Below are 18,287 nucleotides of genomic sequence, written 5' to 3' on the forward strand. Positions count from 1 at the left end.
AGCCAGTCAATGTCTCTCTCTCACATTGATGTTTCCCTCTTCCTCTCTCTTCTTTCCTACCTCCCTCCTTCCCAATCTCTCTCTAAAATTCAATGGAAAAAATATCCTCAGGTGAGGATTAACAACAACAAAAAACTATTAAATTGGAAGACCAAACTTTGTAGAAAACATTGGGAATTCAGGCTAGGTTCATGTCTGAGCAGTTGGGCTATGGCCTACTCTAATCCAAGCAGACTTTTTTGTTGTTTAGAGGTAGTACTGTGTACGTAGTAGTAAAAGTATTGTTCATTTTATATAGATAACAGAAAATAATTTATATATAATAATATCTCTGGAAAAATTGATGTTAGAATAAAGATGTGTCTGAAAGTAAACTAGAATTTAATAAAATTGCTCCATTTTCAGGTTTTCTATATGCACTGTGAAATGATAACTCAAAGAAGGATAAATTTAATCATTTAAATTATTAAATTGAGATCATCAAAGTCAAACAAAGGTATGAGATTATTTAAATAGGTTCTTTTTATTTCAGAGTCTTTGGAACAAGTTCTTCCAAGATAAAGAACTCCGATCAATGATTGAACAAGATGTCACAAGAACGTATGTAGAACTATTTATAAATTACTTTCATTAATTAAAATCAGTATTACCTCTTTGTATTTTAGCAAAATCCAAAATCTATTGAGGAGCTTTATGTTAATAACAAAGTTATTTTGGCCTAGTTTTGATAATAACTATAATTTTCTATTCTTAAAATACAGATTTCTGTGTTCCATTTTTCAAAATAAATTATTGTATTTATGATGTTGACACTCTTAAAATAATATTTAATCATTTTTTTCAATTTTCAACAATTATTTTAAGTCATGTGCTTCTGAATAAGGTTGCATTATGTATTCATAATACGGGTATTGCTAGAAATATTTATCTCTTGCTTTACACCTTTGAATTCCTTTCTAACCAAATTACTTTTTTGAATGACTGCTATTACTTTTACCCTTTTTATTTTCCTTCCTCTTGAAGCCATTGAGATTTGCAAACAATTTATTCTCTCAGTCTACTCAGGATTTACCATGTGAAAAAGCAGTTTCTTATTTAGCACATAGTCAATATCCATACCTTTTATTCGTTGACCTCATTTTTCTGGGTCAAGTAGTAAGAAGTACATGGCATTTGTGTAAGAAGATCCTAGGATAAGTTATAGCAACATATGCTGTAATCTTGAGCAAATTACTTTCAATGAATGTCTTTCTCCTGAGTGTCCTTTTCTATAAAATGGGGAAAATAGCAATCACCTCATAGTGTTGTTATATGAATATATTTGTAATAGAAGCAAATGAGATATGTTTATACTTTAAACTATATAAAAGCACATACATGCTATTAAATTTGATTTAATCATTGGGGTCTAGGATGAGCCAGGTATACAGATTCGTGAGTATCTCTGGGGTCTTCTTCCAAGTCCTTCCGCAGCTTTGCCTGTCTGCCTACTCTTAGTTCAACTCCTACTAGATTTGTCACAGTGTCAGGGCCTCTGGCTCTCTGCTATTCCTCTCTTTCCATATCCAAACAGAATAACCAAATGACATGGACTACTTTTAAGGTTATTCTATATATTTAACAAATGAAATTTGCTTCAAAAAATTCAGAGGAATCTTGAGTTCAGAACACAACAAAATCTTAGAAAGCTGGCAATAATATTGGTTTGGGAATAAAGGTTTGGGATCATTTTGATGAGCTTGAGTTATCCAGTTACCAGAATAACCACTTACAGGGAAGCTCCACTCAGAGGTGTCTGGGTGGCTATGTGCAACGCCCCATAATTGTCTTGGAAAGTAGAAGGCCATTGTGTTGATGCACAGGAGGCACTCAATTAACATTTGTGAATAAAACAAAAAGAATAAGTTTCCTTATCAGTCATTTAAGTAACTAGGTAATTGGTGGCAGTAAAACAGGTCTCTAAAAACAAAATCCAAGGTATATATTGCTAACTCGGCGGTAAAGGTACCTCTTTCTTTCAGATGCTAGGCAGTTATCTTAGAAAAATTGACCACTTCAGCTTGAAGTGGCTAATAAGGGTGATAGTGTTCATACCATTATTAGATGGAAGTGGAGGACATGTGCCACAGGGCAGAGGCACACACTCAGAGGCCAGGTGGGCCAGATTGGTTAAAAGAAACAGCAAGCAGAGGGGGAAATAAAATGCCGATAGCCAAACCTAATAGGAAGTGGCTTTGGGGTCTGTTCATCATTTTGGTTACTTAGCTCAAACATTTTTGCTTTGCTATTAGAAAGTGTTATTTCTTAGAAGCTGTGTTCTTGTAACTATTTGGTTTCATATTTTCTATGCATTTTTCTTATGGCATGTATATAAGTGTGTGTGTGTGTGTGTGTGTGTGTGTGTGTGTGTGTGTGTGTATATATATTATATATACATTAATAAAAGAGAAACATGCAAATTGACCATACCTCCGCTACGCCCACAAGCTACGTCCACCAGCCAATCAGGAGCAAGTATGCACATTAAACCAACCAAGATGGATGCAGCCACGGAGTGAGCAGGAGGCTTGGGTTTCCCCAGTAATGGAGGAAGCCAACCTTCCTGCCCGCTCTGGCTGGCCCTGGCCTCCGCTCAAGGCTACAAAGTTTCAATTATAGAAGATAAATAAATTCCAACAAAAATGGGTGCAGCCACGGAGCTGGAGAGAGCAGGAGGCTTGGGTTGCCCCCGGCGATGGAGTAAGCCAAGCTTCCTGGCCAGCCCTGGCCTCTGCTCAAGGCTACAAAGTTTCAATTATAGAAGATAAATAAATCCCAGATACCAGGGTCTCCGCTTGGGTCACCGGGGGGCATGGCCTGCAAACCACCACAGGCCCCTCGCCCAGGCCACCCCACGCCCCAAGGGAACCCCCACCCAGATCCGGACACCCTTCAGGGCAAACCATCTGGCCTCCACCCATGCACCAGGCCTCTATCCTATCTAATAAAAGAGTAATATGCAGATTGACCATCACTCAAACACACAAGGTGGCTGCCCACATGTGGTCAAAGACTCTGTCCCCATGTGGACATAAGATGGCCACCACAAGATGGCCAGCAGGGGAGAGAAGGTGGGAGGGACCAGGCCCACAAGGGAGGGCAGTTGGGGTGATCAAGCCTGCAAGGGAGGGCAGTTGGGGGTGACCAGGCTGGCAGAAGAGGGAAGTTGGGGGCGACCGGGCCTGCAGGGAAGGGCAGTTGGGGGGGACCCAGGCCTGCAGGAGAGGGCAGTAAGGGGCGACCAGGCCTGCAGGGAGGGCAGTTAGGGGCAATCAAGCTGGCAGGGGAACAGTTTGGCATCAATCAGGCTGGTAGGGGAGTGGTTAGGGGGTGATCAGGCTGGCAGGCAGAAGCAGTTAGGAGCAATCAGGAAGGAAGGCAGGCGAGCAGTTGGGAACCAGCAGACTTGGATTGTGAGATGGATGTCCCTCGATGGGTCCCAGATTGGAGAGGGTGCAGGCTGGACTGAGGGATACACCCCCAGTGCACCGGGCCTCTAGTACACACACACACACACACACACACACACACACACACACACACAGACACACACACACACTAGAGGCCCCGTGCACGACATTCATGCAGTGGGGGTGGGGGGTGTTCCTCAGCCCGGCCTGTACCCTCTCGCAGTCCGGGACCCCTCAGAGGATGTCTGCCTGCTGGAGCAGGCCTAAGCTGGCAGGCAGACATCCCCTGAAGGGTCCTTAGTGCTGCCACAGAGGCAGGAAAGGTTCCTGCCACTACTGCTGCTCTTGCCAGCTGTGAGCCCAGCTTCTGGCTGAGTGGTGCTCCCCCTGTGGGCGTGCACTGACCACCAGGGGGCAGCTCCTGCATTGAGTGTCTACCCCATGGTGGTCAGTGTGCGTCATAGCGACTGTTCATTCCGCCGTTCAGTAGATTTGCATAGTAGCCTTTTATTATATAGGATAACCTTGTAATTAATCTCCACTGGTACATTTTAATTAAGTTGGCAAACCCGAGATTCAGGGAAAGCAGCTAGGAAACCCTGTAGTCCATAGCACAGTGGGGAAGTTGCATACCTTCTTTCCCAGAAGGCTCTCTCCATATTTAGAGTAAGTTTCCTTGTCATCTCTGTATGTATCTTGTGGTAGGTAACTTTGTTTGTAGGGTAAGATTGTCAGTCTTATTGTAAAGCCACCAAATTGCCTAATCATAAAAGCTGAATAGCTTGAGTAATTTTACTACTTTAGGTAATACATTCTCTCTAGAAGGTACTACGTGATCTAAAAATCCATGGTTTTCAATTCAGTCTGCAAGGCAGCTCATAATGCAATAGGAGACAAAAGGAAGTACAGCTCAGCGAATGTTATACGATGCTACTCAGTCACTGGCATCTGTGATAAGAAATTTGTTTTTTTAAATGTCTATTGAATGTCTACACTGTTCCAGGCTGATCCTTTGGAAGAGGCGGCGGGGGGGGGGGGGGGGAGGGGGGAGCATGGTGATGCAAAAGACAGACAAGGTCCTGCTATCACATGATGTACATTTTATTGTAGGCTGGTAGAGGGAGAGATAATAAGCATATATAGATACAGAGGGTAATTGTAGAGGGAGGTAATTGCTTTGAAGAAATGAAGAAGAGTAATAGGAGAGCTAGAGGGGATGACTGCTTTAGGAACAGTGATCAGAAAAGGCATCGTTGAGAAGATGACATTTGAGGTGAGATGTGAACAAATTTTAAAAGCCAGTCATGTGAATATCTAGGGGAAGAACATTCCAGGCAGAGGAACAGCTGGTGCAAAGTCCCTCAGTTAAAATAAGCTCAGTATTTAGAGCAGGGGTCCTCAAACTTTTTAAACAGGGGGCCAGTTCACTGTCCCTCAGACCGTTGGAGGGCCGGACTATAGTTTAAAAAAAAAACTATGAACAAATTCCTATGCACACTGCACATACCTTATTTTGAAGTAAAAAAACAAAACGGCAGAAACACCCACATGTGGCCCGCGGGCCGTAGTTTGAGACGCCTGGGTTAGAGGAACAAAGGGAAGGCAGGTGTGGCTGGAAGCAAGTGCTTTAAGCAGGGACATTGAGATAAACTCAAATTCCAGACAAGCAGTCCTACAGCCCACAGAGAGGAGTTTGGAATTCATTCCAATTGCAATGGAAAGCCATTAGAGGATTTTGAGCAGGGGTGTGATATCTGAAAAGATAATTCTGGCTGCTGTGATACTGGGGTGAAGGTGGAGGTAGGAATGAATCTATTGCAGTATTCTAAGTTGAGTAATGTTAGTGACTTAGACTAAAGATGCACTGTTAAAGGTGGCTAAGAGTAGATGGGTTGAGAGTATATATTTTATATTTTTAAATACAGAGTAGGGAGTCATTATATCTAGTTTTCTCACATCGGTTCTGTTTAATTTTTACTGCTCTGTTTCAGGTTCTTTTTATCTCCCACCTCGAGTCTCTTGTTTATTGTTCTCTTGAATCTGTTACTTATCTTCTCCAGTATTATCCATGTGTTACAGCCCTGCCTCCTCAAAGCACATTTCTAGTCATGATACTTGCTTCATCTTAAAGGTTCTATGGCTCTCCCTGTGGTCTGCAGAAGAATGGACTAACACACACACAGCTCCCTTTTAGGATTTCACTTACCTTTCTGTTATTGATCTCTGGTCTGAGATCAGACATTGTATGACTTCTATTCTGTCACATATGTTAAGGTGTGTTTTATGGTCCAGAATGTGGTCTGTTTTGTGAATGTTCTACGTGAGCTTGAGAAGAATGTGTATTCTGATGTTATTTGATGAAGTAGTGTATACACTGAGTGGCCAGATTATTATGATCTCTGAACGCATAATAATCTGGCCACTCAGTGTATATCCTATATAATAAAAGGCTAGTATGCAAATTGTCCCCTTGACCAGGAGTTCGACTAGCAGGCAGGCCGACCAACCACCCATGTTCCCCTCCCCCTGGCCAGGCTGGCTGGACCCCACCCATGCACAAATTCATGCACCGGGCCTCTAATACACATACACTGAGTGGCCAGATTATTATGCATTCAGAGATCATAATAATCTGGCCACTCAGTGTACATGTCAGTTATATTCAGTTAATTGATGATGTTGAGTTCAACCATGTCCTTAATGATCCTTGGCCTGCCAGAACTGTCCATCTGATTGTAGGGTGTTGAAATTGCCAACCTTGGAAATGGGTTCTCTTAGTAATTTTAGTAGTTCTTTCCTTACATAGTTTGATGCTATTTTTTTAGGTTCATACATAATAATGATTGTTTTGTCTTCTTGGATAATTGACCCCTTTATTATTATGTAATGCTCTTTTTTATCTTGTAATTAGTGTTGGTATGGTATGTTTTTCTCCATCCATTTACTTTTAATCTACATGTGTCTTTATATTTAAAATGGATTTCTTGTAGGTAACATATATTTGGGTCTTTTATATTATTATTATTCATGCTGACAATCTTTGTCTTTTAATTGGCCTTGTTAAGAAGAACAGTGCTGTGTTCACATTGGCTCCTTTTCCTTTCCCCTTGATGGAAGCTGAGGGGGATTTTTCTCTTATATTACTGTGGGAACTTGGTCCGGCTCCCGGAAATAGATCTCACAATATTGTGAGGCCCCTCTATGACAGGTTCACCTGGAGATTTTGACTCTCAGAGTAGTTCACAATGAGCTCAGTAATTCATCAGTTACAGTTCAGATTTTCCTACCCACACTGGTTCCCACTTGTGAGTCTCTGTAACAAGCTGTGACTCCCTGTATTTGCCTGTCTATCTCTCCAGTTTTGGGGACAGCAGTTTGCCCTGTGTCTTCCCCATTCTTATGGATCCAAGAAGAGTTATTGGTTCTTAGTCTTCTCAGCTTTTTACATGTTAGGATGGAGTAGCAATGTCCCGGCTCCTTATATGAAAGTCTCTCCACAATTCCCTTTTAGGCCAGTGCTGTGGTACGATTCCCTGAACAGGTTTTGTGCTTTCTGTGTTTTTGCATTACTTGTCCTTGGGAATGCTACTAACCCTACTCCTCCCTGTTGGATTCCTGAGAGTTCATTCTTCAAAGCCTGAGTTCATCACCAACCTGTTAATGGAGCATTTTCCATTCTTTACAATTGGAAGTAACTTGTGCCTATTCTATGTTCTAGTAGAAATTTCTTAATAAATTTCTGATGATTTCCTTAATTTTGTTGAGACTTTTATATTTATTTAGACCTGCCAAGGTATTCAATCTGCCAATATATTCAATGCATTTATTCTAATCTCCTCTGGGAGCCAGGCACTGGAGATGCCAAGATAAATATGGCAAGGACCCCTAAGAAGCTCAGAATCTAATAGAGAAAGCAGCCAAAAAAGTTACAGCCCAAATTAACTGGTGCTGTGATAGAAACAGTATGTACAAGAGCTCTGGTGTTAGCCCATCTCCTCTTTGAAACCTAACAGTAAGCCCTTGGAGGGCATGGACCCAATGCTGTTTTGTCTCACTGTATAGAGTCAAGTTGATGTTTATGAGAGATATAAATAAGCACACTTTAAAAAGTACTATCAGCCTGCTATTCTGAGTTTAAATAAGATAATTTCACCTCACAAGCTGCATTGTTGCATCATTATTGAATTTGTCACTGTATTAAATATTATCTCTTCTTTCAACTAATTTTATCATATTTTTATTCTACTAACTCTTTTTTGCCTCAAAGGGTTTTATATTCATTTCAATTAATTGTACTTTATCTCAACCTAATGAGGTTGTTACTCTTCTCATTTTTATTTCTGAAAATACTGATAAAAAGGTAAATCCAGGAGTTCCATTTTACAGTGTTTCTGATTCAGAACCTGAATCGCCCATTCCAATCCAATTTGCCATGCTTCAAAGGCTGAAACATTAAATGAAACTCAGTAATATTTAAGATGATGGGAAGTAATGAGTTTGAAATAAAATATCATTTCCATATTAGATGCCATAGAAGTCTGTTATTTGGTCTATCAAGGTCTATTCTAAAAGTATATTTATAGTGTCTATAACATCATTTGCAAATTAACATATTTATAAGCTATTGCCAAATAGTATCTTCTTCAGATGTCTTCTCCTTTTTCCTTCAATTAAATGATTAAAGTTATTTAACTTACTTTTACATTGTAACTTTGACTCTGTTTAAAGGTTTATCTGATTGCCTATTGGATGTGCTAGTCCTCACCTTCAATGTCTGTTCTTTTGTTTCTGGTTGTTGTAGGGTTATTGCAGTTAGCACTTCAGGCAGCTCATTTATCAGTTAAATCCATTCCTTCCTACTAAATCTCCATATTATGGTCAGATCTGTAAAGATCCAACTTTCTCGCCCTAACTGGTTTGGCTCAGTGGATAGAGCGTCGGCCTGTAGACTGAAGGGTCCCAGGTTCAATTCTGGTCAAGGGCATGTACCTTGGGTTGTGGGCACATCTCCAGCAGGGGGTGTGCAGGAGGCAGCTGATCGATGCTTCTCTCTCATTGATGTTTCTAACTCTCTATCCCTCTCCCTTCCTCTCTATAAAAAATCAATAAAATATATTGTTAAAAAAAAGATCCAACTTTCTCAAATTAGTGTTTCCTTTTGTTTATAGTTTTCATAAAGCTTCTGACGATCTATTTAAGCAACTGTGTCTCCTCAGTTATTTTTAGCTCTTCATTTGATATTTTGTGGTTTCATTAGTAATCGCTGAAAGTCCTTTAAAACTATAGATGTGTGCTGTCCAATTTGGTACCCACCAGGCTCATGTGACTATTTAAATTTAAATTAATTAAGATTAAAACATTTTTTATGAAGTCTTCTTCATTGATAGTAGCCATTTTCAAGTGCTAATGGCTATTGTATGGGACAGCATAGATATAGAACATTTTTATTATAGACAGTTCTGTTGGACAGCACTGTGGCGAACTCATTGTTGTTATGTTTTTGTACAGTATATGATATGAATATCTGCATTTTCTTTTTTATTGATAGTTAACTTTTAGATGTGGCCTATGCTAAATATTTGCTTTTATTTCCTTTCTCTGCCCTTAAGAAACCATGAATTTTTATAGTATACAAGACTTGTCTGAGTTTTTGGTCAAATTTAGTTATTATGTTATAGTAGGCAGCTTAAAATTAGACTACTTTGAAAATTTCTTCTATATTACTGATATACAAAAGTGCTTTTAGAAAGTGAACTTGTTGATTTTTTTTTTTCTTATTTAAAGTGCATCTTCTGCACAGTTCCCACGTTGGGAGGAATACTGTCAGTACTCTGTAAAGTGACGAGTTTGTCACACTTTATAAATGTAAGATGTCCTCAATGTTGGTATCTCTATACAGCTTCCTCCAAGCCCATTTTTTACTTAAATAAAGAAGAAAATCCTCTGGGAAGGGAGATTTTATAAACAGTTTCAGAGCAGAATTGATTTGGGTGTGTGTTAATGCAGACAATCTGCCCAGTGTTAAAATGTTAGAGAGAAAAAAACACACAAGCTGCCATCGTCGTGTGATCGCACCAAAATAGCAGCTTGTATTTATATTTTCAGTCTCCTCGAGGTGGACTGCAGGCACACACGAATGAGTGGATGCACTTGGTGTTGTGTTGTGGTTTTATTTAACGCAGGCAGAGTACACGCTTGTGCATGCACGACCAGCCCTCACATATGCACTTGTTCACAGCCGAGAAAGTGAAAACTACAACACAAGCCGCTCTCTGAGAGCTGTCGGCAACCTGTGTGTGTGTTTCTTAAATATTAAAGAGGGGGGAGACAGATTTCCAGGAATATAAGAAACAATTCTTCTGTCAAATGGCCTGTAGTCCTTCCTCATTTGACAACACTTAAGGTAACAACAAAATATTGATTATTACGGCTGCATGTATTTATTTGGAAATATGAATTTTCCTGTACTGCTTCTGTTTTTACTGGGTATTTTTCCCATTTCTGTTCCACTTAAGCATGCACATTCATACTGCACATTTATTCCAATTTATGGAATATTCAATATTTTTGGGGAAAAATGGTATTTGAGTGAAAACATAGGTGTATTTGCTGCAGACTATGCAGTTGTAGTGCTTAATTAGCATCCTGATTCTCCAAGTCTTCGGAACTTGGGAGCAGTGGTACGAGTAGCAGCGGCATAGTCTGTCAGCACGAGCTGCTGACCAGAAGAGTGATGGCTGTTGAGATCCCCCTACTTTAGATTAAGCCATGTTTTTAGCACTGTTTATAATTGTGGGCTCAATATTGATGATGCGAATGTTAAAAAGTAAAGTGTAGGAACAGAAAAAATGGCGACGGAATAGAGTCGGGTTTGGAGTCTGTTCCTGGGGCGGAGAGTCGGAGCAGCAGAGGCTCGCAGAGGGAGTGTATGTGGGCAAGCCAAGGGACAGCTAAACTCCAGGAGAAGGCGGGGGAGTGCTGGGCAGTGTTCCTCTGACCGCGCAGCACCCACAGGGGCTGGGTCCCCTCCTGGAGCTGCGGGCTCGCCGGGCGCCTCGCCATCTTGCAAGGAAAGGAGGATTTTAGTGGAAACCTGACTTTCTGCGACAACTGCAAACACTGAACTGCTGGGAGCACCAGACCACCGGTCCCCTATCAGCGCAAACACTCGGATTCAAAGAAACTCTTCACTGCACCACGGAAAGGTCAGATTTTGTCTGAAATAAGCTGCGGTTTCTGATCCCCGCGGTGGGTGAGGGAGGCGCTGGGTGAGGGAAGCGCGGCAGCCGCAGGACCGGCAGGAGCCGGGAGGTCTGTGCCTAAAAAAATCAGCGGCAGTTGGAACTGCCGTGATCCGTGAATGAGGAGGGGGGTCTTCTGAGCTGCTAACAGAAGTGACCTCTTGAAAGCAACTCATTTTAATCTGACGAGGAGGGTCAGACTAAGAATTTTCAAAGGAGTGCAGGCTCCTTAGTCTGGGGCACAGACCCACGGTACGCACACCTGGGCTCTTTCCGACTCTGATTGCTAAGCCCAATACAGAGGTAAACCCAGGTGGAAACCCTGAAAGACTGCAGGGGGAAGGTGTTTTTTCGGAACCTGGGGCCAGAGCTGCGTGTGACCATCAGAGAGGCAGCTCTGAGGCGCACACCTCCACAAACTGGTAGTGAGTGCCATAGAAGGGGGAAAAAAAGAAAAGAAAAAAGAGCTAGAGAGGCCCGGAAGTCAATTCAGAAACACTGCCACCCAGGGGCTGAAACGCTAATTGTCTCTGGTGTAATCAAAAATAAATACGAGAAATTAAGACAGGGCTGGCTTAAAAAGCAGGACTGGCTTCCAACACTGAGGAGCCCTGGAATGAAGCTGAACTGAAATACCGCCCAGACTGGGAAAAAGGCGTACCAAACAGAATAATAGAGGAAGTGAATGACAGCCGCTACTGCACATTTTAGTCTTCCTATTTTTTAATTTTCAATTCTTTTTTCAATTTTTTAATTTTTTTATTCTCATATTTTTTTATTTTCATTTTTTGCATCTTTTACTTAAGAAACTAATATTTTTTTCTTTTTCCTCACTTGATTTTCACCTTTTTAATTATTACATTTTTATTTTCAATCAGCACTATTATTACTATTATTTTACTTTTTTTTCTTTTTACTGTCATTAGATTTTCCCTTTCTTTTATTTTTGGATTAGTGTCCTACATTCGATTTGCATCTTTCCCTTACAATCGCTTTACCCTATCTCAAAGCTAAAATTATGCCATCACTCTCCTCCTAACCTTTCCCCTTTTGGTCCCCAGTTTAGCTTAACCCTTTCTGGCTTTAGATTTTCCCTACTTTTTCAGTTTACTCCCTGCTAAAACTTCACCCTACTTATATATCTAATTCCCAACCCCCTGCTCCAAATCCATACAAACCTCTCTCTACGCTACCTTTAAAAAATTATTTTTCTCTCGGGCCTTTTGTTGTTGTTTGCTTGAATGTTGATTAGATTGAATTTTTATGCTTTTTTATGAGATTGTTTTGATTATTCTTTTTGTTGGTTTGGTTGGTTCTTTTGTTTGCTTTGTTTTTGTTTGTTTTTTACTTTTGTTTTCCCTTGCCTCACTTGATATTAGCTGCTGTTGCAGTTTGTATTAATCTCCAGGCTCGTGTTGCTGGAATTTGCTGGGAATAGTGGTTGTTCTAGTGGAGTTTACTCCCCATATATATAGTTTGTTCCCCTTTTCTCTGTTAGTATCATTCTTGTCTCTCTTACTTTTTTTTTCTTTTCTTTTTCTTTTCTGTTTTTTCTTTTCTTTCTTTCTGCTCTTTTCCCAAGTTCAGATTCACACTCTTTGTTGTTTTTTTTTTTTTTTTTTCTTCGTTGTTGTTCTTTCTTTTTACTCTCCCTCTTCCACTCCTATTCCCTAATTTGTCTTTCTCTGGTGGTTACCTTTATTGGAGGTTATTAATATCGTGAATACAATTCTGTTCAGTGCCTTGTCTGTTGTGCCTGGTTGTGTTGTATTTTATACCTTTAAATCAACGCCAGAGAGAGAAATCTATATAACCAGACATCCGGAGAAGAGAGACCATGGGGAGACAAAGAAACAGCCCAAACAGGAAAGAGAAGCAGGCATCACCAGAAAAGGAAGTAAACGATTTAGAGGCAAACAACCTATCAGAGAAAGAATTCAGAGAAATGGTCATAAAGTGGCTGAAAAGGATGGAAGACAAATTCGACAATATGAGTAAGAACCAAGAAGAAATGAAGAAGAACCAAGAAGAAATGAAAAATGACATCGCTGCTGTAAAGAACTCAATAGAAAGCATCAAGAGTAGACTAGATGAAGCAGAGGACCGCATAAGTGAGCTAGAAGACAAGATGGAAAAAAATACCCAATTACAACAGCTTCTAGAAACAAAAATTAGAAAGATTGAGGAGAGCGTAAGGGAACTTCGGGACAATACAAAACAAAACAACATCAGGATAATAGGGGTGCCAGAAGGAAAGGAAACTGAGCAAGGAATAGAAAACCTGTTTGAAAAAATAATAACAGAAAACTTCCCTGATATAGGGAAGAAAAAACCCACACAAATCCAAGAAGCTCACAGAGTTCCAAGCAAAATGAACCCCAAAAGACCGACGCCAAGGCACATTATAGTTAAGTTGGCAAACACCAACAACAAAGTAAGAATCTTACAAGCGGCCAGAGAGAGACAGACAGTTACATACAAAGGAACCCCCATCAGACTAGCAACTGATTTCTCAACAGAAACTCATCAGGCCAGAAGGGAATGGAATGAAATATACCAAGTCATGCAAAGGAAGGGTCTAAATCCAAGAATACTGTACCCAGCAAGGCTATCAATCAAAATTGAAGGTGAAATCAGGAGCTTCACAGACAAAAAAGGACTAAGGGAGTTTATCACCACCAAACCAGCAATGAAAGAAATGCTAAAGGGTCTGCTGTAAAAAAAAAAAAGAAAGAAAGAAATAGGAAGCAAATAAGGTACACAGGGGTATAAAATAAAAATGGCGTCAAATAAGTACCTATCAATAATAACTTTAAATGTAAATGGATTGAATGCCCCAATCAAAAGACACAGGGTAACAGACTGGATAAGAAAACAAAACCCAGATATCTGCTGTCTACAGGAAACCCACCTCAAAAAAAAGGATGCATACAGACTGAGAGTAAAGGGATGGAAAAAGGTTTTCCAGGCAAATGGAAATGAAAAAAAAGCTGGGGTTGCAATACTTATATCTGACAAATTAGATCTCAAAGTGAAGGACATAACAAGAGATAATGAAGGCCACTTCATAATACTTAAGGGAGAAATCCAACAAGAAGAAATAACTCTGGTAAACATATATGCACCCAATATAGGAGCACCAAGATACATTAAAAAACTCCTGGAAGATATCAAAGGAGAGATTGACAGTAATACAATCATAGTAGGAGACTTCAATACCCCACTATCACCATTGGACAAATCCTCTAAACAAAAAATCAGCAAAGAAACATCAATCCTAAGTGACTCACTAGAACAGATGGAATTAATCGACATCTTCAGAACATTTCACCCCAAAGCCACAGAATATACATTCTTCTCAAGTGCACATGGGTCATTTTCAAAGATAGACCATATGTTAGGACATAGGCAAAGTCTCTCCAAATTCAAGAAGATAGAAATCATATCAAGTATCTTCTCAGATCACAGTGGCATAAAACTGGAAATCAACTACAATAAAAACAACCCAAAGAAATCAAACACTTGGAGACTAAACAGCATGCTATTAAACCATGACTGGGTTACCAAAGACATCAAGGAAGAAATAAAAAACATCATGGCAACAAACGACAATGAAAACACAACAATCCAAAATCTATGGGACACAATGAAAGCAGTCCTGAGAGGGAAGTTCATAGCTCTACAAGCCTACTTCAAAAAACAAGAAACAATGGTAATAAATTACCTAACCCAACAACTCAAAGAGTTAGAGAGAGAGCAACAAGATAAGCCCAGTGTAAGCAGAAGGAAAGAAATAATAAAGATCAGAGCGGAGATAAACGACATAGAGACCAAAGAAACAATACAAAAGATCAACAAAACCAAGAGCTGGTTCTTTGAAAGGATAAACAAGATTGATGGACCTCTAGCCAGGCTCACCAAGAAGCAAAGAGAGAGGACCCAAATAAACAAAATCAGAAATGAAAGAGGTGAAATAACAACAGACCCCGACGAAATACAAAGGATTGTTACAAAATACTACGAACAACTCTATTCCAACAAACTGGACAACCTAGAGGAAATCGACATATTCCTAGAAAAATACAACCTTCCAAAACTCAATCAGGAAGATTCTAAACAGCTCAACATGCCAGTAACTATGGAAGAAATTGAAGCAGTCATCAAAAAGCTTCCGGCAAACAAAAGCCCGGGGCCAGATGGCTTCACAGGAGAGTTTTATCAAACTTTCAAGGAAGAACTAAAACCTATCCTCCTCAGACTATTCCAAAAAATTCAAGAGGAAGGAACACTTCCAGGCTCCTTCTATGAAGCCAGCATCACCCTAATACCAAAACCAGATAAAGACAACTCAATGAAAGAGAATTACAGGCCAATATCCCTCATGAACATTGATGCCAAAATCCTCAACAAAATTCTAGCAAATCGGCTCCAGCAGTACATCAGAAAGATCATACACCATGACCAAGTAGGATTTATTCCAGGAATGCAAGGATGGTACAATATCCGCAAATCAATAAACGTGATACATCACATAAACAAATTGAGAGATAAAAATCACATAGTCATATCAATAGATGCAGAAAAAGCATTTGACAAAATCCAACACCCTTTCTTGATAAAAACTCTCAACAAGGTGGGAATAGAAGGATCATACCTCAACATAATAAAAGCTATTTAGGATAAACCCACAGCAAACATCATACTCAATGGGCAAAAACTAAAACCATTTCCCCTAAGAACAGGAACAAGACAGGGATGCCCACTCTCACCACTCCTGTTTGACATAGTACTGGAAGTATTAGCTATCGCAATTAGGCAAGAAGAAGAAATAAGAGGCATCCAAATTGGAAAAGAAGAAGTGAAGCTGTCCTTATTTGCAGATGACATGATATTGTACATAAAAAACCCAAAAGATTCCATCAAAAAACTAATAGACTTAATAAATGAATTCGGCAATGTAGCGGGATACAAAATTAACGCCAAGAAATCTATGGCTTTTCTATACACCAATAATGAACTTACAGAAAGAGAGACTAAAAAAGCAATCCCATTTACCATCGCACCAAAAAAATTAAGATACCTAGGAATAAACTTAACTAAGGAGGTAAAAGACCTTTACTCAGAAAACTACAGGGCACTGAAAAAAGAGATAGATGAAGAAATAAACAGATGGAAGAACATACCATGTTCCTGGATTGGTAGAATCAACATCATTAAAATGTCCATACTACCCAAAGCAATCTACAGATTCAATGCACTCCCCATTAAAATACCAACAGCATATTTCACAGACCTAGAAAGAACTCTCCAAAAATTCATCTGGAATAAAAAAAGACCCCGAATAGCCTCAGCAATCCTCAGAAAGAAGAATAAAGTAGGTGGGATCTCAATACCTGATTTCAAGCTGTATTACAAAGCCACTGTTCTCAAAACAGCCTGGTACTGGCACAAGAACAGACATATTGATCAATGGAACAGAATAGAGAACCCAGATATCGACCCAAACCACTATGCTCAATTAATATTTGACAAAGGAGGCATGAACATACAATGGAGTCAAGACAGTCTCTTCAATAAATGGTGTTGGGAAAACTGGACAGATACATGCAAAAAAATGAAACTAGATCACCAACTTACACCATACACAAAAATAAATTCAAAATGGATACAGGACTTAAACATAAGACGGGAAACCATAAAAATACTAGAGGAATCCACAGGCAACAAAATCTCAGACATATGCCACAAGAACTTCTTCACTGACACTGCCCCTAGGGCAATGGAAGCTAAAGAGAAAATTAACAAATGGGACTACATCAAAATAAAAAGCTTTTTTACAGCAAAAGAAACCATCAACAAAACAACAAGAAAGCCCACTGCATGGGAAAACATATTTGCAAATGCTATCACTGATAAAGGTTTAATCTCCAACATCTACAGGCAGCTTATGCAACTCAATAAGAGGAAGATAAATGATCCAATAAAAAAATGGGCAACAGACCTAAACAGAATATTTTCAAAAGAAGACAGAAGGAAGGCCAAGAGACACATGAAAACATGTTCAAAGTCACTTATTATCCGAGAGATGCAAATCAAAACAACAATGAGGTACCATCTCACACCTGTCAGAATGGCTATCATCAACAAATCAACAAACAACAAGTGTTGGCGAGGATGCGGAGAAAAAGGAACCCTCGTGCACTGCTGGTGGGAATGCAGACTGGTGCAGCCACTGTGGAGAACAGTATGGAGTTTCCTCAAAAAACTGAAAATGGATCTCCCATTTGACCCAGTAATCCCACTCCTGGGAATATATCCGAAGAAACTAGAAACACCAATCAGAAAGGATATATGCACCACTATGTTCATAGCAGCACAATTTACAATAGCTAAGATTTGGAAACAGCCTAGGTGCCCATCAGCAGATGACTGGATCGGAAAACTGTGGTACATCTACACAATGGAATACTATGCTGCCATAAAAAAGAAGGAATTCTCATCATTTGCAGCAACCTGGATGGAATTGGAGAACATTATGCTAAGTGAAATAAGCCAGTCAATGAAAGAAAAATACCACATGATCTCACTCATTTAGGGATAGTAAAGAACATTATAAAATGGTGAACAAAAAGATAGATACAGAGACAGTAAAGCATCAAACAGACTTTCAAAGTACAGGGGGAAAGTTTGGGAAAGGTGGGGGAGTTATGAAATCAAACGAAGGACTTGTATGCATGCATATAAGCATAAACAATGGACGCAAAACTCTGGGGGGGAGGGCATGTGTGGGTGTGGGGAGGGGGGGGGTAATAGTAAGATATGTACACATATAATACCTCAATAAAAATATTAAAAAAAAAAAAAAAAAAAAAAAAAAAGTAAAGTGTGCTAGGCGGTAAAGTAGTGCCCCATCCTGAAATAGTCCTGATAGGCATAGCCAGTTCACAGTATGACAGCCTTCTGAGAACTTGATGCAGATTTGGAATTGAAACAACTTTATTACTTCAAGGGTAAATGAGTGTTTCACTTAAAATACATATGTATGTATATACACATACATACAGGGTGTCCCAAAATGGATACACACTTTGAATTATTATAAAGGCAGTGTTTAAAATACATTTCGTTTTCAAAATGTAATAGAATCTATAGACGTTGTGTATACATTTTTTGGAACACGCTGTACATTATATATTTCCCTGGTTTTTCACCTTTATGAATTGAAAGTGGGTTGTTTTTGAGAAGGGGAGTCAGTGGGAGAGAGGGCTTGCTCTGTAGCTCAGGGCATTGGAGAACTAGAAAGAATGTTTGATGGAAACCTCTATTTCCAGGGTGACAGATACAGCCTTCTGAAACTCCAGCCCCACCTGCCCTTTCTCCTGCACTGTTTGATATCTCCTGCTATCCCAACCCTTCCGCTTCATCTTCTCACCTGTCTGGTGATTTCGAATTCCTACCTTCCATTTAGGGAGATTCTTCTATGATCCTCCTCAGCTATATTCTACCACTTAGAGTCACAAAAGATTCCTACTTTCTTTCCTTTGCCTTTTTAAAATCAGTGTTCGCCCCCAGTTTATGGCCTATGAAAGCTATATGT

At 39.7% G+C, this 18,287-nt stretch overlaps 1 protein-coding gene across 1 annotated transcript in view; it reads left to right on the forward strand.

Annotated features, from left to right (window-relative positions):
- The window catches only part of TBC1D5 (TBC1 domain family member 5), a 463,678-nt gene that overhangs the window by 268,106 nt on the left and 177,285 nt on the right, over positions 1 to 18,287 (forward strand). The window contains exon 9 of the mRNA XM_028129701.2: positions 533 to 600. Coding sequence (XP_027985502.2) covers positions 533 to 600 — 68 coding nt within the window. The remainder of the gene's footprint in view (positions 1 to 532; positions 601 to 18,287) is intronic.

Source organism: Eptesicus fuscus, chromosome 18 (genome assembly GCF_027574615.1).
Source record: "Eptesicus fuscus isolate TK198812 chromosome 18, DD_ASM_mEF_20220401, whole genome shotgun sequence".
Classification (NCBI taxonomy): Eukaryota; Metazoa; Chordata; class Mammalia; order Chiroptera; family Vespertilionidae; genus Eptesicus; species Eptesicus fuscus.